This window comes from Salmo salar, chromosome 03, assembly GCF_965601325.2.
Source record: "Salmo salar chromosome 03, fSalSal1, whole genome shotgun sequence".
Lineage (NCBI taxonomy): Eukaryota > Metazoa > Chordata > Actinopteri > Salmoniformes > Salmonidae > Salmo > Salmo salar.
This window is the reverse complement of record NC_138293.1, coordinates 3,550,001-3,572,842: the sequence shown is the minus strand read 5'-3', so window position 1 is coordinate 3,572,842 and position 22,842 is coordinate 3,550,001. Positions and strand designations below refer to the sequence as shown.

Genomic DNA, 22,842 nt, shown 5'->3' with positions numbered 1-22,842 from the left:
TTAGAGGGGTGGCCTGGCGGTTAGAGGGGGCGGCGGGTGGCCTGGTGGCCAGAGGGGGTGGCCAGAGGGGGTGGCCTGGTGGTTAGAGCGTTGGGCTAGTAACCAAAAGGTTGCTAGATCGAATCCCCGAGCTGACAAGGTAAAAATCTGTCGTTCTGCCCCTGAACAAGGCAGTTAACCCACTGTTCCTAGGTCGTCATTGAAAATAAGAATTTGTTCTTAACTGACTTGCTTAGTTAAATAAGGTTCAATAAAATAAAGAACAATACAGCTTTCAGGAAGTATTCGTACCATTTTGACTTTCTGACCCATTTACCCACAATACCCCATAATGACAAAGTGAAAACATGTTTGTAGAAAATGTAGCAAATTTATTTGAAATGAAATACGGAAACGTCTCCTATGTATTCACAACTTTGGTGGTTGTTTTAAAGCTTCGAGTCTTCTTGGGTATCAGCTTTGGGTTTTTTATTCCATTCTTCTTTGCGTATTTCTCAAGCTCTGTTAAGTTAGATGGGGAGTGGCGGTGAATAGCAATCTTCAAGTCTTTCCATATATTTTCAATGGGATTTATGTCTGGGCTGTGGCTGGGCCACTCAATAATTTATACATTCTTGTTCTGTAGTAATTCCAGCGTTGCTTTGGCTGTATGCTTGTGGTCATTGTCCTGTTGGAATGTAAATCTTTGCCCCAGTGTAAGTTGTTTGCACTCTCAAGCTGGCTCCCGTCAAGGATTTGCCTGTATTTGTCTCCATTCGTTGTTCCCCTCTATCCTTACAAGTGTCCCAGAACCTGCTGCTGAAAAGCATCCCCATAGCATGATGCTGCCGCCACCAGGCTTCACGGTAGGGATGGTGTTGAGCTGTGTCTGGTTTTCTCCAGACAGCACTTTTCATTCAGGCTCAAGAGTTGAATTTGTCTCATCAGACCACAGAATCTTTTGCCTTATGCGCTGAGTTTTTCACGTGCCTTTTTGCAAACTCCAGACATGCTGTCATGTGCCTTTTTTTTTCTCAGGAGTGGCTTCCGTCTGGCCACTCCCTCCATAAAGCACAGATTGGTAGAGTGTCCTTCTCCCATCTCAGCCAAGGAACTCTGTAGTTATGTCAGTGATCATTGGGTTCTTGGTCACCTCCCTGGCCGAGGTCCTCCTTTCCTGGTTGTTCAGTTTGGTCAGACAGCCAGCTCTTGGCAGAGTCTGAGTAGTTCTGTATTTTTTCCCTTTCCCCAGTAATGGTCACCGCTGTGCTCTTGGAAACTTTCAACATTCTAGAAACTTGTTTTATACCATTCTCCAGATATACTGTATTCCTAATCGCAATTCTATCTCTGTGATCTACGGACAGTTCCTTTGACTTCATGGTTTTGTGTCTATGACATGCACTGTCAACTGTGGGACCTTTATATAGACTGGTGGGGGGTTTTTTTTTCTTCCAAAATCATGTTCAAACAATTGAATTGGCATCAGGTGTACTCGATGGTGTTGTCTAGATGGGAGACACAATTTGTTTTTATTTAATCCATTTTGAATTCGTTGTTGTAACACAAGAAAATGTGTAATAAGTCAAGGGGTATGAATACTTTCTGAAAGCACTGTATATGTACTTTTTAATAAAATTCATAAAATCCATGCATTAATTTAATGAGATACAATTTCAACTTTTTTTTTTTTGCGATTTAAATCCGCCTTCGTTGTTTTTGTTGATGAACGGCGGTGAGGAGCGTCCAGCAGCGTGGTTAAAAACATTACTCTTTGAGGGTCATAGGTCAATCCTTGTGATCACGTCTTATCTTTAAATTTATTTATTTTTAAATCACAAGATGGAACCCCCTGTTTAATTTATAACGTTTCTCCCACTGATTACGAGGCTGATATGTTTCACTAATTGATATGTCTCCGTGTCCTAGCCCCCTTACCTATGGAGAATATAGCCCGAATGGCAGAGGAGTGTATGAAGGATATATACGATGATGATGATGATGATGATGATGATAACCTGGAAGATGATGAAGATTTACTGGTAACTGTTTGGGTTTATTTCAATCTATTTTTGATCATCCTTTATTTATTGTGTGTGTGCGCGACTCACTGCGTTGTGTGTCGCTGTGTCAGTGTTCTGTTGAACCCATGATAAACATGTTCGACTGCCTATGTTACCAGGCTGAGCTGCAGGAAGTGGTGGGTGACGAGGAAACGGAGGATCGTGTGACACCCACCTCCACGGAAGAGACTCCGCATTCACCACCCCAGGTAACTAACATGACGTCACCTGCCTATACAAACATATACACTAAGTTGTATCCTGCAATTACCTGTGTATGAAATACTGAAGCGTGTAATAAGTATCAATGGGCTTGTTACCTCACGTCTCTAATCAGAGAGTCGTCAACTTCGTGCAAACAGCGCTTACGTTTCCATTCTCAACAGACTCTGGCAAACAAGTGGAGTGAAATACTATTTTACAATACTGAAATGTGTGAATCCTCTTTCACTTACGCCACGACTGTTTTGTCAGTTTGAAATGGCTCAAGTTAATAGTAGCACATGAAATGGACTGCTTGTGTTTGTGTACAGGTATAATTTTGATGCTTATGCTGTGATAATGTGCTGCAAAAGTCAGACGTAGTCTTGCAACCCGGGCTCACGTTGGGACGCAGTCTTGCAACCCGGGCTCACGTTGGGACGCAGTCTTGCAACCCGGGCTCACGTTGGGACGCAGTCTTGCAACCCGGGCTCACGTTGGGACGCAGTCTTGCAACCCGGGCTCACGTTGGGACGCAGTCTTGCAACCCGGGCTCACGTTGGGACGCAGTCTTGCAACCCGGGCTCACGTTGGGACGCAGTCTTGCAACCCGGGCTCACGTTGGGACGCAGTCTTGCAACCCGGGCTCACGTTGGGACGCAGTCTTGCAACCCGGGCTCACGTTGGGACGCAGTCTTGCAACCCGGGCTTACGTTTTTTAAAACTTTTTTTTTGTCTTACGTGAGCAACTAGGGGTAAGTGCTTACTCAAGGGTACATTGACAGATTTTTCACCTAGTCGGCTCGGGGATTCGAACCAGCAACCTTTTAATTACTGTCCCAACACTGTTAACTACTAGGCTACCTACCAGCTTCCTGTGATAATGTGCTCCAACATTCAGACTCAGTCTTGTACCCCGGGTTCCGACTTTCGGGCTCAGTCTCGGTTTCCCGGGTTTCAGGCTCAGTCTCGGTTCCGGGTTTCAGGCTCAGTCTCGGTTCCGGGTTTCAGGCTCAGTCTCGGTTCCGGGTTTCAGGCTCAGTCTCGGTTCCGGGTTTCAGGCTCAGTCTCGGTTCCGGGTTTCAGTCTCGGTTCCGGGTTTCAGTCTCGGTTCCGGGTTTCAGGCTCAGTCTCGGTTCCGGGTTTCAGGCTCAGTCTCGGTTCCGGGTTTCAGGCTCAGTCTCGGTTCCGGGTTTCAGTCTCGGTTCCGGGTTTCAGTCTCGGTTCCGGGTTTCAGGCTCAGGCTCGGTTTCGGGCTCAGGCTCGGTTTCGGGCTCAGTCTCGGTTCCGGGCTCAGTCTCGGTTCCGGGTTTCAGTCTCGGTTTCCCGGGTTTCAGGCTCAGTCTCGGTTCCGGGTTTCAGTCTCGGTTCCGGGTTTCAGTCTCGGTTCCGGGTTTCAGTCTCGGTTCCGGGTTTCAGTCTCGGTTCCGGGTTTCAGTCTCGGTTCCGGGTTTCAGTCTCAGTCTCGGTTCCGGGTTTCAGTCTCAGTCTCGGTTCCGGGTTTCAGTCTCAGTCTCGGTTCCGGGTTTCAGTCTCAGTCTCGGTTCCGGGTTTCAGTCTCAGTCTCGGTTCCGGGTTTCAGGCTCAGTCTCGGTTCCGGGTTTCAGGCTCAGTCTCGGTTCCGGGTTTCAGTTTCAGTCTCGGTTTCCCGGGTTTCGGTCTCGGTTTCCCGGGTTTCAGGCTCAGTCTCGGTTCCGGGTTTCAGTCTCGGTTCCGGGTTTCAGGCTCGGTTCTGGGGTTCCGGGCTCAGTCTCGGTTCCGACTAGGAAGGTCACATACAGTGCCTTCAGAAAGTATTTCCACCCCTTTTTCCACATTTTGTTGTGTTACAGCCTGAATTTAACATGTATTAAATGTTACTGGCCTGCACACAATACCCCCATAATGTCAAAGTGGAATTATGTTTTTACACATTTTTATGAAAAGCTGAAATGTCTTGAGTCAATAAGTATTCAACCCCTTTGTTATGGCAAACGCCTAAACGAGTTCAGGAGTACAAATGTGCTTAACAAGTCGCATAATAAGTTGCATGGAATCAGTCTGTGTGCAAAAAAGTCTTTAACATGATTTTTTGAATGACTACCTAATTTCTGTATTTCCAATACTTCACAGTACACATGAACACTGAATTATCAAACTTGGTTGTTTGTCCTTATCATCAGTTAGCAAGGGCTCCTCCTGCAGTACCTGGCAGTCTGCAGCACACCTTGGAGGAGAGGCTGAGTATGTACCGGACAGCTGTAGCGCACGCCAAGGCCTCAGGGGAATCGTCGAAAGCGCGGAGATACGAAAGAGGGATCCAGGTGGCGATGCTAATTTGTAGTTCACTATAAACTCTCTCTCTCTCTCTCTCTCATATCCTGCTGTGTTTTTAGTGTAGAGCTGGAGCAAAAGCATGTACTCCTTGTCCTTGTTGCTTTCCAGAGCCTATATTCACAAAGCTTCCCAGAGTAAACACTGATCTAGAATCAGTTTGCCCTTTAAAAAAAAAATATCATAATTAGTAAGATCATATGGTCAGGAAGGACCTGATCCAAGATCAGCACAGTGTACTACGCTGAGACAATTTGCTAATAGTCTTAGCAGGAGGATTTCACTACCCCCCCCCCCCCGATCTAAAGTCCGAAAACTTTTTTTAATTTTTTTTGTCCTGTCTCCTTATCTGTGTTCCTCCACAGAGCCTGGAGTCCATGCTGGTCTCATTGAAGAAGGGGAGGAAGGTGGAGGAGGCTGACATCCCCCCACCTGTAGCCGGTGGAGGAGCCCCCACCTCCACCGTCCCCACCGTCCCACCACGACGTGCTCCTCCCCCTCCACCATCTGTTCTCGAACCTGAACCGACGCCTCCACAACAGCAGGGGGAGCCGGAGGCTGCTGCTGCGACGTTACCTGTACCCGTCTCCCCTGAGGCAGTATCACCCAGCAGTGAGGAGGAGCTGTCATCTATCGCCAGCCTGGCCACTGTCAGCAGCCATCCTAGCACTGAGGGAGAGGAAGAGACTAGGCAGACCAGCACAGGTCACACAGGAAGTTAATCAATCAATGATTGTTACTTAAGTCAATTTCAATCAATTTATTTTTACCATGTAGGCAGCTGCAATTTTTACCACAGATTAGATAAATGATACAGTAAACAAGAATCACCTGCCTCCAACCAAATGAATGTTACATTTGTCTACAGGAGGTTCGCGACACTCCTGGATGTGGTTGTGAATGCTGTCTTCACTACACTCCTGAGATGTGGTTGTGAATGCTGTCTTCACTACACTCCTGGATGTGTTATGAATGCTGTCTTCACTACACTCCTGGATGTGTTATGAATGCTGTCTTCACGACACTCCTGGATGTGTTGTGAATGCTGTCTTCACTACACTCCTGGATGTGTTATGAAGCTGTCTTCACTACACTCCTGGATGTGTTATGAAGCTGTCTTCACTACACTCCTGGATGTGTTATGAATGCTGTCTTCACGACACTCCTGGATGTGTTGTGAATGCTGTCTTCACGACACTCCTGGATGTGGTTGTGAATGCTGTCTTCACTACACTCCTGGATGTGTTATGAATGCTGTCTTCACGACACTCATGGATGTGTTATGAATGCTGTCTTCACGACACTCATGGATGTGTTATGAATGCTGTCTTCACGACACTCCTGGATGTGTTATGAATGCTGTCTTCACTACACTCCTGGATGTGTTATGAATGCTGTCTTCACGACACTCCTGGATGTGTTGTGAATGCTGTCTTCACTACACTCCTGGATGTGTTATGAAGCTGTCTTCACTACACTCCTGGATGTGTTATGAATGCTGTCTTCACGACACTCCTGGATGTGTTGTGAATGCTGTCTTCACGACACTCCTGGATGTGGTTGTGAATGCTGTCTTCACGACACTCCTGGATGTGTTGTGAATGCTGTCTTCACGACACTCCTGGATGTGGTTGTGAATGCTGTCTTCACGACACTCCTGGATGTGGTTGTGAATGCTGTCTTCACGACACTCCTGGATGTGGTTGTGAATGCTGTCTTCACGACACTCCTGGATGTGTTGTGAATGCTGTCTTCACGACACTCCTGGATGTGGTTGTGAATGCTGTCTTCACGACACTCCTGGAATGTGGTTGTGAATGCTGTCTTCACGACACTCCTGAGATGTGGTTGTGAATGCTGTCTTCACTACACTCCTGGATGTGTTATGAAGCTGTCTTCACTACACTCCTGGATGTGTTATGAAGCTGTCTTCACTACACTCCTGGATGTGTTATGAATGCTGTCTTCACTACACTCCTGGATGTGTTATGAAGCTGTCTTCACTACACTCCTGGATGTGTTATGAAGCGGTCTTCACGACACTCCTGGATGTGTTATGAATGCTGTGTTTCTCTGTGTTCTCCTCTGATCCCACAGTAGGCGAGGCCACCAAGGCGATGCTGTTAGGCAGACAGAGAGAGTATAAGGTGGCAGCTCTGAAAGCCAAGCAGCAAGGAGACATGGAACAAGTCAAACTCTACTTCAGGACCAGCAAGGTCACTGTTTTATGTTTTGGGGATCAAAAAGTGTTGACATTTTAAAGAATAGGTCTATAGCTTTGGCTCTTCCAGGAATAAGCTAAGGGGGTAATGTAGTAGCTTAGGCTCTTCCAGGAATAAGCTAGGGGGGTAATGTAGTAGCTTAGGCTCTTCCAGGAATAAGCTAGGGGGGTAATGTAGTAGCTTAGGCTCTTCCAGGAATAAGCTAGGGGGGTAATGTAGTAGCTTAGGCTCTTCCAGGAATAAGCTAGGGGGGTAATGTAGTAGCTTAGGCTCTTCCAGGAATAAGCTAGGGGGGTAATGTAGTAGCTTAGGCTCTTCCAGGAATAAGCTGCTTGGAGGGGTAATGTAGTAGCTTAGGCTCTTCCAGGAATAAGCTGCTTGGAGGGGTAATGTAGTAGCTTAGGCTCTTCCAGGAATAAGCTGCTTGGAGGGGTAATGTAGTAGCTTAGGCTCTTCCAGGAATAAGCTGCTTGGAGGGGTAATGTAGTAGCTTAGGCTCTTCCAGGAATAAGCTGCTAGGGGGGTAATGTAGTAGCTTAGGCTCTTCCAGGAATAAGCTGCTAGGGGGGTAATGTAGTAGCTTAGGCTCTTCCAGGAATAAGCTGCTAGGGGGGTAATGTAGTAGCTTAGGCTCTTCCAGGAATAAGCTAGGGGGGTAATGTAGTAGCTTAGGCTCTTCCAGGAATAAGCTAGGGGGGTAATGTAGTAGCTTAGGCTCTTCCAGGAATAAGCTGCTAGGGGGGTAATGTAGTAGCTTAGGCTCTTCCAGGAATAAGCTAGGAGGGGGTGAGCCTGGGGAAGGTTTTGTGGTCTATCCTCTGTGTACAACTCAGTTGCAGTTATCTGACAAAGTGATGCATGGAGAGTCTTAACAGCAGCCCTGTTGCCTACTATAGAAGTTGGAGGAGAGCGATGTTCTGTGTTCACTAGGGCAGCTGGAGGAGAGAGATGTGCTCTGTGTTCACTAGGGCAGCTGGAGGAAAGATGCTCTCTGTGTTCACTAGGGCAGCTGGAGGAAAGATGCTCTCTGTGTTCACTAGGGCAGCTGGAGGAGAGAGATGTGCTCTGTGTTCACTAGGGCAGCTGGAGGAGAGAGATGCTCTCTGTGTTCACTAGGGCAGCTGGAGGAGAGAGATGCTCTCTGTGTTCACTAGGGCAGCTGGAGGAGAGAGATGCTCTCTGTGTTCACTAGGGCAGCTGGAGGAGAGAGATGCTCTCTGTGTTCACTAGGGCAGCTGGAGGAGAGAGATGCTCTCTGTGTTCACTAGGGCAGCTGGAGGAGAGAGATGCTCTCTGTGTTCACTAGGGCAGCTGGAGGAGAAAGATGCTCTCTGTGTTCACTAGGGCAGCTGGAGGAGAGAGATGCTCTCTGTGTTCACTAGGGCAGCTGGAGGAGAGAGATGCTCTCTGTGTTCACTAGGGCAGCTGGAGGAGAGAGATGCTCTCTGTGTTCACTAGGGCAGCTGGAGGAGAGAGATGCTCTCTGTGTTCACTAGGGCAGCTGGAGGAGAGAGATGCTCTCTGTGTTCACTAGGGCAGCTGGAGGAGAGAGATGCGCTCTGTGTTCACTAGGGCAGCTGGAGGAGAGAGATGTGCTCTGTGTTCACTAGGGCAGCTGGAGGAGAGAGATGTGCTCTGTGTTCACTAGGGCAGCTGGAGGAGAGAGATGTGCTCTGTGTTCACTAGGGCAGCTGGAGGAGAGAGATGTGCTCTGTGTTAATAACTAGGGCAGCTGGAGGAGAGAGATGTGCTCTGTGTTAATAACTAGGGCAGCTGGAGGAGAGAGATGTGCTCTGTGTTAATAACTAGGGCAGCTGGAGGAGAGAGATGTGCTCTGTGTTAATAACTAGGGCAGCTGGAGGAGAGAGATGTGCTCTGTGTTAATAACTAGGGCAGCTGGAGGAGAGAGATGTGCTCTGTGTTAATAACTAGGGCAGCTGGAGGAGAGAGATGTGCTCTGTGTTAATAACTAGGGCAGCTGGAGGAGAGAGATGTGCTCTGTGTTAATAACTAGGGCAGCTGGAGGAGAGAGATGTGCTCTGTGTTAATAACTAGGGCAGCTGGAGGAGAGAGATGTGCTCTGTGTTAATAACTAGGGCAGCTGGAGGAGAGAGATGTGCTCTGTGTTAATAACTAGGGCAGCTGGAGGAGAGAGATGTGCTCTGTGTTAATAACTAGGGCAGCTGGAGGAGAGAGATGTGCTCTGTGTTAATAACTAGGGCAGCTGGAGGAGAGAGATGTGCTCTGTGTTAATAACTAGGGCAGCTGGAGGAGAGAGATGTGCTCTGTGTTAATAACTAGGGCAGCTGGAGGAGAGAGATGTGCTCTGTGTTAATAACTAGGGCAGCTGGAGGAGAGAGATGTGCTCTGTGTTAATAACTAGGGCAGCTGGAGGAGAGAGATGTGCTCTGTGTTAATAACTAGGGCAGCTGGAGGAGAGAGATGTGCTCTGTGTTAATAACTAGGGCAGCTGGAGGAGAGAGATGTGCTCTGTGTTAATAACTAGGGCAGCTGGAGGAGAGAGATGTGCTCTGTGTTAATAACTAGGGCAGCTGGAGGAGAGAGATGTGCTCTGTGTTAATAACTAGGGCAGCTGGAGGAGAGAGATGTGCTCTGTGTTAATAACTAGGGCAGCTGGAGGAGAGAGATGTGCTCTGTGTTAATAACTAGGGCAGCTGGAGGAGAGAGATGTGCTCTGTGTTAATAACTAGGGCAGCTGGAGGAGAGAGATGTGCTCTGTGTTAATAACTAGGGCAGCTGGAGGAGAGAGATGTGCTCTGTGTTAATAACTAGGGCAGCTGGAGGAGAGAGATGTGCTCTGTGTTAATAACTAGGGCAGCTGGAGGAGAGAGATGTGCTCTGTGTTAATAACTAGGGCAGCTGGAGGAGAGAGATGTGCTCTGTGTTAATAACTAGGGCAGCTGGAGGAGAGAGATGTGCTCTGTGTTAATAACTAGGGCAGCTGGAGGAGAGAGATGTGCTCTGTGTTAATAACTAGGGCAGCTGGAGGAGAGAGATGTGCTCTGTGTATTAAACTAGGGCAGCTGGAGGAGAGAGATGTGCTCTGTGTATTAAACTAGGGCAGCTGGAGGAGAGAGATGTGCTCTGTGTATTAAACTAGGGCAGCTGGAGGAGTTATCTGAGGCATGCAAAACATGTAGGAAGTCAATAAAGACTGCCTTTGTGATAGCTGGTTGTTGTCTGTGTTTTTGGTTGCAGAGGTTTGACGCGGTGATCGAAGCGTTGGAGAAGGGACAGGAGGTGGACCTGAGTTGCCTGCCACCCTCACTATCTTCGGGTAAGGATTTGACCACAGGGCTGATCTGAAATGGCACCCTATTCCCTATGTAGTGCACTACTTTAGGCCAGAGCCTTATCAGAACCACTGCACTATATAAGGAATGGAGCCATTTTGGAAACGGATGGAGTAAAAGTTTTCAGTCTCTAAGATGTAATTTAAAAAAAAAAAAAAATTTTGATTAGTCATTTATCATCCGTTGCGCTGTCTTTAGGGGTCATCTCGGCCTTGTCTGGCCCAGAAAACGAACCCGGTCCTGGACAGACCTCAAGCCCCAATCCCCCTGCCTCCACACCTCCGGCCTCCTCTGCTGTCCCTGCCCAGCCTAAAGATGTGCTGGAGGCCCTGGAGCAGCGGCGAGACAGGTATCAGGAGGCCTGCGCCCAGGCCAAAGCCAACGGAGACGACCGCAAGGCCCGTATGCACGAGCGCATCGCCAAGGTAACGCCTCCTAACCTTAACCGTGTAGAACAATAACGTTCTCTTTGTATTCTGTGTCTTTAAAAAAAGATGTGTATATGTAGAAGAACCCCTTACAGTATTATAGACACTATGACCTGGGATTTACTATGTAGAAGAACCCCTTACAGTATTATAGACACTATGACCTGGGATTTACTATGGTCTATGTAGAAGAACCCCTTACAGTATTATAGACACTATGACCTGGGATTTACTATGTAGAAGAACCCCTTACAGTATTATAGACACTATGACCTGGGATTTACTATGTAGAAGAACCCCTTACAGTATTATAGACACTATGTCCTGGGATTTACTATGATCTATGTAGAAGAACCCCTTACAGTATTATAGACACTATGACCTGGGATTTACTATGTAGAAGAACCCCTTACAGTATTATAGACACTATGACCTGGGATTTACTATGTAGAAGAACCCCTTACAGTATTATAGACACTATGTCCTGGGATTTACTATGGTCTATGTAGAAGAACCCCTTACAGTATTATAGACACTATGACCTGGGATTTACTATGGTCTATGTAGAAGAACCCCTTACAGTATTATAGACACTATGACCTGGGATTTACTATGTAGAAGAACCCCTTACAGTATTATAGACACTATGTCCTGGGATTTACTATGATCTATGTAGAAGAACCCCTTACAGTATTATAGACACTATGACCTGGGATTTACTATGTAGAAGAACCCCTTACAGTATTATAGACACTATGACCTGGGATTTACTATGTAGAAGAACCCCTTACAGTATTATAGACACTATGTCCTGGGATTTACTATGGTCTATGTAGAAGAACCCCTTACAGTATTATAGACACTATGTCCTGGGATTTACTATGTAGAAGAACCCCTTACAGTATTATAGACACTATGTCCTGGGATTTACTATGGTCTATGTAGAAGAACCCCTTACAGTATTATAGACACTATGACCTGGGATTTACTATGGTCTATGTAGAAGAACCCTTACAGTATTATAGACACTATGACCTGGGATTTACTATGTAGAAGAACCCCTTACAGTATTATAGACACTATGTCCTGGGATTTACTATGTAGAAGAACCCCTTACAGTATTATAGACACTATGTCCTGGGATTTACTATGTAGAAGAACCCCTTACAGTATTATAGACACTATGTCCTGGGATTTACTATGTAGAAGAACCCCTTACAGTATTATAGACACTATGACCTGGGATTTACTATGTAGAAGAACCCCTTACAGTATTATAGACACTATGTCCTGGGATTTACTATGTAGAAGAACCCCTTACAGTATTATAGACACTATGTCCTGGGATTTACTATGTAGAAGAACCCCTTACAGTATTATAGACACTATGACCTGGGATTTACTATGTAGAAGAACCCCTTACAGTATTATAGACACTATGTCCTGGGATTTACTATGTAGAAGAACCCCTTACAGTATTATAGACACTATGACCTGGGATTTACTATGTAGAAGAACCCCTTACAGTATTATAGACACTATGTCCTGGGATTTACTATGTAGAAGAACCCCTTACAGTATTATAGACACTATGTCCTGGGATTTACTATGGTCTATGTAGAAGAACCCCTTACAGTATTATAGACACTATGACCTGGGATTTACTATGGTCTATGTAGAAGAACCCCTTACAGTATTATAGACACTATGACCTGGGATTTACTATGTAGAAGAACCCCTTACAGTATTATAGACACTATGACCTGGGATTTACTATGGTCTATGTAGAAGAACCCCTTACAGTATTATAGACACTATGACCTGGGATTTACTATGGTCTATGTAGAAGAACCCCTTACAGTATTATAGACACTATGACCTGGGATTTACTATGTAGAAGAACCCCTTACAGTATTATAGACACTATGACCTGGGATTTACTATGTAGAAGAACCCCTTACAGTATTATAGACACTATGACCTGGGATTTACTATGGTCTATGTAGAAGAACCCCTTACCTTGTAATGACTCTTGTGTAGCTTGTGAGCGTCATAGACCAAAACATGTCGCGTGTCCTCAGCTTTTCAGAGATGGCTTTTAATAGTTTGTAGCTCAAATCATCATTCAGACAGTTTTGTAAAAAGACCCGACCCCCGTTCCCCTTCAGGGTCCACCGTTATCTCTAGCTCAGCCCCCCCCCCCCCCCCCCCCCCCCCCCCCCTGTTAATCACACCGAGGGTTGGCGTCTGCAGAGGAAATAAAACAATCCAATTTAGCTCAAACACACAATGTTTTAAAATGGGGTAGAAGTTCTAAACGTGCCAGCGTTACGATGGGACTCAATCCATGCCTAAGTCCTTATCACCTTTTGACCTCTGGTTATTAGAGGACTATGATATGACGCTTGACCTTTTCCCACAGCAATACCAGAGTGCCATCCGCGCCCACAAAGCAGGACGAGCTGTCAACTATGATGAACTGCCTGTCCCTCCAGGTGAGTACTGGTACATCAAGCTGTCTCACTACAGTAACAGGATATAGACTAGTGTCCTGGTACATCAAGCTGTCCCACTACAGAAACAGGATATAGACTAGTGTCCTGTCCAGGTGAGGACTGGTACATCAAGCTGTCTCACTACAGTAACAGGATATAGACTAGTGTCCTGTCCAGGGGGTGTACTGGTACATCAAGCTGTCTCACTACAGTAACAGGATATAGACTAGTGTCCTGTCCAGGGGGTGTACTGGTACATCAAGCTGTCTCACTACAGTAACAGGATATAGACTAGTGTCCTGTCCAGGGGGTGTACTGGTACATCAAGCTGTCTCACTACAGAAACAGGATATAGACTAGTGTCCTGTCCAGGGGGTGTCCTGGTACATCAAGCTGTCCCACTATAGAAACAGGATATAGACTAGTGTCCTGTCCAGGGGGTGTCCTGGTACATCAAGCTGTCCCACTATAGAAACAGGATATAGACTAGTGTCCTGTCCAGGGGGTGTCCTGGTACATCAAGCTGTCTCACTACAGAAACAGGATATAGACTAGTGTCCTGGTACATCAAGCTGTCCCACTACAGAAACAGAATATAGACTAGTGTCCTGGTACATCAAGCTGTCCCACTACAGAAACAGGATATAGACTAGTGTCCTGGTACATCAAGCTGTCCCACTACAGAAACAGGATATAGACTAGTGTCCTGTCCAGGGGGTGTCCTGGTACATCAAGCTGTCTCACTACAGAAACAGGATATAGACTAGTGTCCTGTCCAGGGGGTGTCCTGGTACATCAAGCTGTCTCACTACAGAAACAGGATATAGACTAGTGTCCTGTCCAGGGGGTGTCCTGGTACATCAAGCTGTCCCACTATAGAAACAGGATATAGACTAGTGTCCTGTCCAGGGAGTGTCCTGGTACATCAAGCTGTCTCACTACAGTAACAGGATATAGACTAGTGTCCTGTCCAGGGGGTGTCCTGGTACATCAAGCTGTCTCACTACAGTAACAGGATATAGACTAGTGTCCTGTCCAGGGGGTGTCCTGGTACATCAAGCTGTCTCACTACAGAAACAGGGGATAGACTAGTGTCCTGTCCAGGGGGTGTCCTGGTACATCAAGCTGTCTCACTACAGAAACAGGATATAGACTAGTGTCCTGTCCAGGGGGTGTCCTGGTACATCAAGCTGTCTCACTACAGAAACAGGATATAGACTAGTGTCCTGTCCAGGGGGTGTCCTGGTACATCAAGCTGTCTCACTACAGAAACAGGATATAGACTAGTGTCCTGTCCAGGGGGTGTCCTGGTACATCAAGCTGTCTCACTACAGAAACAGGATATAGACTAGTGTCCTGTCCAGGGGGTGTCCTGGTACATCAAGCTGTCTCACTACAGAAACAGGATATAGACTAGTGTCCTGTCCAGGGGGTGTCCTGGTACATCAAGCTGTCCCACTACAGAAACAGGATATAGACTAGTGTCCTGGTACATCAAGCTGTCTCACTACAGAAACAGGATATAGACTAGTGTCCTGGTACATCAAGCTGTCCCACTACAGAAACAGGATATAGACTAGTGTCCTGTCCAGGGGGTGTCCTGGTACATCAAGCTGTCTCACTACAGAAACAGGATATAGACTAGTGTCCTGGTACATCAAGCTGTCCCACTACAGAAACAGGATATAGACTAGTGTCCTGTCCAGGGGGTGTCCTGGTACATCAAGCTGTCTCACTACAGAAACAGGATATAGACTAGTGTCCTGTCCAGGGAGTGTCCTGGTACATCAAGCTGTCTCACTACAGAAACAGGATATAGACTAGTGTCCTGTCCAGGGGGTGTCCTGGTACATCAAGCTGTCTCACTACAGAAACAGGATATAGACTAGTGTCCTGTCCAGGGGGTGTCCTGGTACATCAAGCTGTCTCACTACAGAAACAGGATATAGACTAGTGTCCTGTCCAGGGGGTGTCCTGGTACATCAAACTGTCTCACTACAGAAACAGGATATAGACTAGTGTCCTGTCCAGGGGGTGTCCTGGTACATCAAGCTGTCACACTACAGAAACAGGATATAAGCTCTTGTTTCGTTAGTAATGTTAGATACTGAATGTAATAACAGATCATTTATTGTAGTTTTGTTGTAGTTGTGTATAAACAATAGTTTTTTAAAATTTATTTTGTAGTTATGTTTGTGTGATCCAATCAGAAGGACTTATCTGCATCCAACAGGTTTTCATCCAATCCCTGGCCAGGAGGGGGTGGCGGGAGCTGAGCAGGGATTGGCTGCCGTGCTGGAGGCAGCCAATAAGCTGGCATCTGAGGAAACCATAGCGACAGGAGAGGAGGAAGGAGAGAATGAGGAGGTAGGACTATTTCTTTCCTTCCAATATAGTGCACTAGAAACCACCTTATTCCCCTATAGAGTACAACTAGTGACCCAGGCCTCTGTGTGGCTGCCCTAACCCCATGTGGGAAAGGGGGATACCTTGTCAGTTGTACAACTGAAATGTGTCTTCCACATTTAACTCAACCCCTCTGAATCTGGGGGGGGGGGGTTGCCTTAATCGACATCCACGTCATCAGTGCCCGGGGAACAGTGGGATAACTGCCTTGTTCAGGGGCAGAACGAAACATTTTTTACCTTGTCAGCTCGGGGATTCGATCCAGCAACCTTTGGGGCGAAAGTAGTGTACTACAGTATGGGGAATAGGGTGGGATTTGATTGTGTTGATTGACTGTGCTCCTATCCGCAGAGCAAACCTCCTGTTCCTGAGAAGTTAAAGAAGCCCATGTTGGCTGTTCCTCCTACGACCCAGAGGCCCAAGTGGAGCGCCTCTCCCTCTGCAGACAGGACCCACCTGAGAGAGAGCCTGTCTGCTACAGGTCAGTCCCTAGCCCTATCTCTAAGCCCCCTAGCTCTTGCCAAAGACTCCAGCCGCCAAAGTCATAGACTGTTCTCTCTGCTACCCCACGGCAAGCGGTACCAAGTCAGGAACCAACAGGACCCTGAACAGGTTCTACCTCCAAGCCATAAGCTTAATAGTTAGTTAACCTGTTAGGGCTAGGGGGCAGTATTGACACGGCTGGATAAAAAACATACCTGATTTAATCTGGTTACCACTCCTACCCAGTAACTAGAATATGCATATACTTATTACATATGTACTATATATATATATATATATATGTTAATAAGGTTAGCATCACCCCTCATGTAGCCCAGCCCATAGTCCTATATGTTTTAATAAGGTTAGCATCACCCCTCATGTAGCCCAGCCCATAGTCCTATATGTTTTAATAAGGTTTGTATCACCCCTCATGTAGCCCAGCCCATAGTCCTATATGTTTTAATAAGGTTAGTATCCCATAGTCCTATATGTTTTAATAAGGTTTGTATCACCCCTCATGTAGCCCAGCCCATAGTCCTATATGTTTTAATAAGGTTAGTATCACCCCTCATGTAGCCCAGCCCATAGTCCTATATGTTTTAATAAGGTTTGTATCACCCCTCATGTAGCCCAGCCCATAGTCCTATATGTTTTAATAAGGTTAGTATCCCATAGTCCTATATGTTTTAATAAGGTTTGTATCACCCCTCATGTAGCCCAGCCCATAGTCCTATATGTTTTAATAAGGTTAGTATCACCCCTCATGTAGCCCAGCCCATAGTCCTATATGTTTTAATAAGGTTAGCATCACCCCTCATGTAGCCCAGCCCATAGTCCTATATGTTTTAATAAGGTTTGTATCACCCCTCATGTAGCCCAGCCCATAGTCCTATATGTTTTAATAAGGTTTGTATCACCCCTCCTGTAGCCTAGCACATGGGCCTATATGTTTTGATTAGGTTTGTATCACAACTAAAGTGGCCAAATAACTTGTTAAAATGAAGCACATTTAATTATGGGATGTAAGAGCCTAACTGGGATACATTATATCAGCAGCACCTGAGTTTCAAGTTTGGGGAAGATAATTTTCACCATAATTGACCTTTTTTAATAATAAAAGCATTACATGCATAATTGCATTTGCGGTCACTTTTGATAATGGTGTTTTTCCTGCTTATTGAACATTTGTGTTTTATAGCCTACTACCATGTGCGCATAGCTGCGCTTATAATGTGAAGAGAAATTCAAATAGTTTATCAACATTTTTAAGCTAAACGTTCTGATCTGTTGCGTTAGCCACATTGCGTGAGAAAGGTTATTTGATGCTAATGGTTGTATTAATTTGGGATCTATTACATCCCACAACTGTCCCAGACTGTTTTGGGAGTATTTATTTCTCGCACAGAATAAGTACACTTTTGTACTATTGGGGGGGGGGGGGGGGGGTATAGTAGATTGACATAGGCTAGTGCTTTTGCTGTTCGTTAGGCTTACTCATCTTGTTGGCTGACAAAGTAAATGTGGACAGTTCTTCCAATATCTTAAATATGAACCTCGGATGCGATTTTGGGGAGCACTCAGGAAGAAGGTCACAAAATGGCCACAAGGCATGGATTTTTATTTATTTTTTAGGGTGCATTACGGCCACACAAAGGGGATACCGCCGTGAAATTCTAGGCATTATCAAGTGCTTGTCAAATTGTGAGAGACTGATGTAGTGTGTACAGCCTGCACCAAAAAAACTAAGCAGAGCTCATTCTTTTCAAGCAACTTAGTCTCATCATGCAGCCATAGAATGTATTAAAAATCCAAACCTATAGCCCAACGTTTGTAGAACAACTAAAGTTAAATTAATAACTCTAAATTAAACATTTAGGAGGACCTATTTCTTTGTTAACCGCTCAACACAGAATAGCCGTATGTCCGCACAGCCTCAAATCTCAAATATCCTCTTCTATTTTATTCAGCTTTGTTCAGGTGTGTTTCTTCATACTATAAAATAATGCCACTGATTTTCTAAGCAAATCTTGTCTGCTTAATGAACTAGTGTAGCCCCACAGCCATATGGCATAGCCACATCAGGACCTAGCATAAGGACAACTCAGAGGATGCTTTTCTGTTCTTCTGAAATAGACTACATTTTCTTCTTATCATGTTTCTTTAGACCTGTCTAAAATAATGTTTTTATTGTGAAGATGTAGGCTATATTACATGGATTTATTAGACTTTTTTTTTTAAATGTACATGTTCCAAAGGTCTGCATCAGTGGCTTGGAGGCTGTGTGGACGCCAGGGGATGCTAAGTGTGTTAGTTAACGGGTCACTTACCGTGAGACTGACAGTTATTTGCTTGACAATGACCGGCTGACTAAATGGCGTGGCCGCCGCGGCCCTGGCTGGCGCTCTAAATGGCGTGGCCGTCGCGGCCCTGGCTGGCGCTCTAAATGGCGTGGCCGCCGCGGCCCTGGCTGGCGCTCTAAATGGCGTGGCCGCCGCGGCCCTGGCTGGCGCTCTAAATGGCGTGGCCGCCGCGGCCCTGGCTGGCGCTCTAAATGGCGTGGCCGCCGCGGCCCTGGCTGGCGCTCTAAATGGCGTTGCCGCCACGGCCCTAGCTGGTACTCCATGTTACTGTGTATTTATTCCTATTTTCTATTTCTCTTTTTTTTTTTCTCTCTCTGCGTTGTTGGAAAAGGGCCCGTAAGCATTTCACTGTTAGTCTACACCTGCTGTTAACCAGGAATGTGACAAATACTATTGGAAAAACAGACTAGCGTACTTACTTGGTAACTCCCCGACTACCCAGTCCCTGTCACTACTGTAACAGGACTACCGACTTTCATAAACAGTCATGAAAGTCTTGAGCAAATCACCACAGATTATCCCCTATACCCCAACGTCGTGTACTACTGTGGTTTGAAAGCGGTGTTCTACATAGGGAATAGAAAAGTCATTTCAATAAAACGTTTTTCCTCTCCTCCCTGCAGCGCTGCAGCAGTTGGACTTTGTGGAGGGGCGCAGGCAGCAGTACATGAAGGCGGCGCTGCAGGCCAAACAGAAGAACGACATGGACACAGCCAGAACCCTGCTTCGTACCGCCAAGGGACTGGAGCCGCTCATCGGCGCCGTCAAGGCAGGCAAACACGTCGACATCAGCAAGGTGAATTTTTTGGGGGGGATTTCTAAAGTCACCACTTAGATTGGAACCGTTTTTGTCTTTATGTAGCTCAACCTGTCATTACATCCAACCTTGTGAAAGTTACAAACTGACACGTTTAAATTTTTTGTAAAAAAAAATATATATTTTTTATATTTTTCAAATATATTGAGTAGTGTACGAAGTAGAGTTGGGTGATTGAAACTTTTATTTTATTTTGTATTTTTTATGATTGCATCGTCTATTGACTGTTTGACAGGCGTCGCCGATGGCGACAACATCGTGATGTCAGAAAAATAATGATTTTTTTTTTTTAATATTTGAACTTGACTGCGCTGGCGGCACGGTGCTCTGCGGTTGTGAGGCCGGTTGGACGTACTGCCAAATTCTCTAAAACAACGTTGGAGGCGGCTTATAGTAGAGAAATTAACATTTTAAATATCTGGCAACAACTGTGGTGGACTTTCTTGCAGTCAACATGCCAATTGCTATCTCCCTCAACTTGACATCTGTGGCATTGTGTTGTGTGACACAACTGCACATTTGACAGTGGCCTTTTATTGTCCCCAGCACAAGGTGCCCCTGTGTAATGATGATGCTGTTTAATCAGCTTCTTGATATGCCACACCTGTCAGGTGGATGGATTATCTTGGCAAACGAGAAATGCTCACTAACAAGGATGGAAACAAATTTGTGCACAACATTTTAGAGAAATAAACTTTTTTGTTTTTAAGGAACATTTCTGAGAGATTTTATTTCAGCTCATGAAACATTGAACCAACACTTTTTGTGTTTTATATTTTTTGTTCAGTGTAGTTTTAAAAGGTAGGCTAATGTAACTGATAGGAGAAACATGGCCCTACCAATTTGAAAAATGTTTTGCAGCCTAGAGAGAGAACATAAGGCCTGACACTGTTTTTGTTTTGAGAAATGATTTATTCAGATTGTTTGTGGCTTTGTAACAATTTAAATATGTCATTGTGCAGCAGATCACAGTTGTGGTATAAAAAAAATAGACAATACTATCGTATATCAACAATGTTTGCCTGGGAAGGTGGGTCATTCCAGACATCGCTCTACCTAGGAACTACAAGCCCTCTACCTAGGAACTACAAGCCCTCTACCTAGGAACTACAAGCCCTCTACCTAGGAACTACAAGCCCTCTACCTAGGAACTACAAGCCCTCTACCTAGGAACTACAAGCCCTCTACCTAGGAACTACAAGCCCTCTACCTAGGAACTACAAGCCCTCTACCTAGGAACTACAAGCCCTCTACCTAGGAACTACAAGCCCTCTACCTAGGAACTACAAGCCCTCTACCTAGGAACTACAAGCCCTCTACCTAGGAACTACAAGCCCTCTACCTCTGTAGTGTTAACACCTTGCCTGTCTGTGTTGTTCTCTAGGTGCCGTCGCCCCCTGGTGACGAGGATGAGGACTTCATCCTGGTTCATCACAGTGAAGTCCAGATCTCGGAGAAGGCAGATGAGGTCTACACTCAACTGGCCAAGATGCTCAAGGAACAGTACGAGGTACTAATTATCGACTGCTTGTTAGATAATGAAAGGAGAGGGTTTTTACACACCTCTAAAACTCAAAGGCTAGCCAAAATAGAGAAGTGTGGAGATATTATTAACAGATAGGAGCCCAGAGGAAACGCTGCTTTATCTATTGTCCTCTTCTGCCTTTTGACCTGCTGCTTTACTGACATTAGTCATGAAGTATTTATTTTGACTGTTCAAAATGGATTAAATATTGTTCTCACCCATCTACACACAATACCCCATAATGACAAAGTGAAAACATGTTTTTAGCAATAAAAAAAATAAAATACAGAAAAATCAAATTTATGTAACTTCACACGCCTTCGTCAATACATGTTGGAATCACTTTTGGAGGGCCTCTCGGGTGGCGCAGTGGTCGAAGGCACTGCATCGCGTCACTACAGACCCGGGTTCGATCTCGGGCTGTGTCGCCGTCGGCCGCGACCTGGAGACCAATGAGGCGGCTCACAATTGGGCCAGTGGCATCCGGGTTAGGAGAGGGTTTGTCCTTGTCCCATTTGCGATCTAGCGACTCGTTGTTGCTGGCCAGGCGCATGCACGCTGACATGGTCGCCAGTTGTACGGTGTTTCCTCCGACACATTGGTGCGGCTGGCTTCCGGGTTAAGCTAGCAGTGTGTCAAGAAGCAGTGCTGCTTGGTAGGGTCGTGTTTTGGAGGACGCATGGCTCTCGACCTTCGCCTCTCCAAAGTTCGTAGGGGAGTTGCAGCGATGGGACAAGACTGCAACTACCAATTTGGATATCACCAAAAAGGGTAAAAAGTACCAAAGAAATAAATTATAAAACTAAGATTCACTTTTGGCAGCGATAACAGCTGAGTCTTTCTGGGTAAGTACCTGGATTGTACCATATTTGCCCATAATTATAAAAAATAAAATAAAATCTTAATACTTTGTTAACATGGTTGTTGATCATTTCTAGACAACGATTTTCATGTCTTGCTATAGATTTAAGTCAACTTTCTCGGCCACTCGAGCATTCACTGTCTTCTAGGTATGTACCTCCAGTGTAGATGTGGCCTTGTTTTTAGGTTATTGTCCTGCTGAAGGGTGAATTAATCTCCCAGTGTCTGGTGGAAAGCAGACTGAACCAGGTCATTCTATACGATTTTGCCTGTGCTTAGCTCCATTCCGTTTTTTTTTTTTATCCTGAAAAACCCCAGTCCTTAACGATAACAATCATACCCATGACAGGTTGCAGCCACCACCAATGAATCATTTTATTTTTCTCTCTCTTTCTCTCTCCTGTAGAAGTGCATGACTTACTCCAAGCAGTTCACTCATCTGGGTAACGTCACTGAGACCACCAAGTAAGAGACCGTCTTCATCTTAGCATCCTGTACACACCTAGCCTTGTCTGTCTGAATGGGAAAACCACACACACAGCAACTGCATGGACTAATAAACATGCATTATACAACACCAACCGACACACTTCAACACGCATCATTCTGGCGTTGTGGTACTGATGTTCCCGCCCGTTGTGTGTGTGTGTTTGAGGTTTGAGAAGATGGCAGAGAGCTGTAAGAAGAGTCTGGAGGTGTTGAAGCTGTCTCAGTCTAAGAGACTGGACCCTCCTAAACATCACTTTGAGGAGAGGACGTACCACACCGTCAGGTTGTCGTCTCTCTCTCTCTCTCTCCATCAGATTATCTCTCTTTCTCTCTCTCTCTTTCTCTCTTTCTCTCTCTCTCTCTTTCTCTATCAGTATATCTATCTCTCTCTCTATCAGATTATCTCTCTTTCTCTCTCTCTCTCTTTCTCTATCAGTATATCTATCTCTCTCTCTATCAGATTATCTCTCTTTCTCTCTCTCTCTCTTTCTCTCTCTCGCTCTTTCTCTATCAGTATATCTCTCTCTCTCTATCAGTATATCTCTCTCTCTTTCTCTATCAGTATATCTATCTCTCTCTCTCGTTCTTCATCTCACTCTTCTGTGTTATCCTGTCTCTCTCTCTCTCTCTCTCTCTCTCTCTCTCTCTCTCTCTCTCTCTGTGTGTCTCTCTTTAGGATCTTCCCAGAGCTCAGTAGTACAGAGATGGTGGTTGTGGTAGTCAGAGGGATGAATCTGCCTGCTCCTTCAGGTAACATTGACTCCCCTGTATCCACCCGTATCCTTCCTGTATTCCCCCTGTCTTACCTGTATTTTACCTGTATTCCCCCTGTGTCTTACCTGTATTTTACCTGTATTCCCCCTGTGTCTTACCTGTATTTTAC

At 45.6% G+C, this 22,842-nt stretch overlaps 1 protein-coding gene across 4 annotated transcripts in view; it reads left to right on the top strand.

Annotated features, from left to right (window-relative positions):
- cc2d1b (coiled-coil and C2 domain containing 1B) overlaps positions 1-22,842 on the top strand; it is a 34,256-nt gene that overhangs the window by 2,549 nt on the left and 8,865 nt on the right. For 3 of the 4 annotated variants that reach the window (XM_082973191.1, XM_082973190.1, XM_082973188.1), the window contains exons 4-18: positions 1,909-2,021; positions 2,162-2,251; positions 4,406-4,546; positions 4,922-5,261; positions 6,654-6,772; positions 9,998-10,076; positions 10,291-10,517; positions 12,943-13,015; positions 15,249-15,382; positions 15,773-15,902; positions 18,891-19,063; positions 20,469-20,594; positions 21,877-21,935; positions 22,126-22,242; positions 22,636-22,709. In XM_082973191.1, coding sequence (XP_082829317.1) covers positions 1,909-2,021; positions 2,162-2,251; positions 4,406-4,546; positions 4,922-5,261; positions 6,654-6,772; positions 9,998-10,076; positions 10,291-10,517; positions 12,943-13,015; positions 15,249-15,382; positions 15,773-15,902; positions 18,891-19,063; positions 20,469-20,594; positions 21,877-21,935; positions 22,126-22,242; positions 22,636-22,709 — 1,995 coding nt within the window. The remainder of the gene's footprint in view (positions 1-1,908; positions 2,022-2,161; positions 2,252-4,405; positions 4,547-4,921; positions 5,262-6,653; positions 6,773-9,997; positions 10,077-10,290; positions 10,518-12,942; positions 13,016-15,248; positions 15,383-15,772; positions 15,903-18,890; positions 19,064-20,468; positions 20,595-21,876; positions 21,936-22,125; positions 22,243-22,635; positions 22,710-22,842) is intronic. The other variant, XM_082973189.1, reaches the window with a different exon arrangement.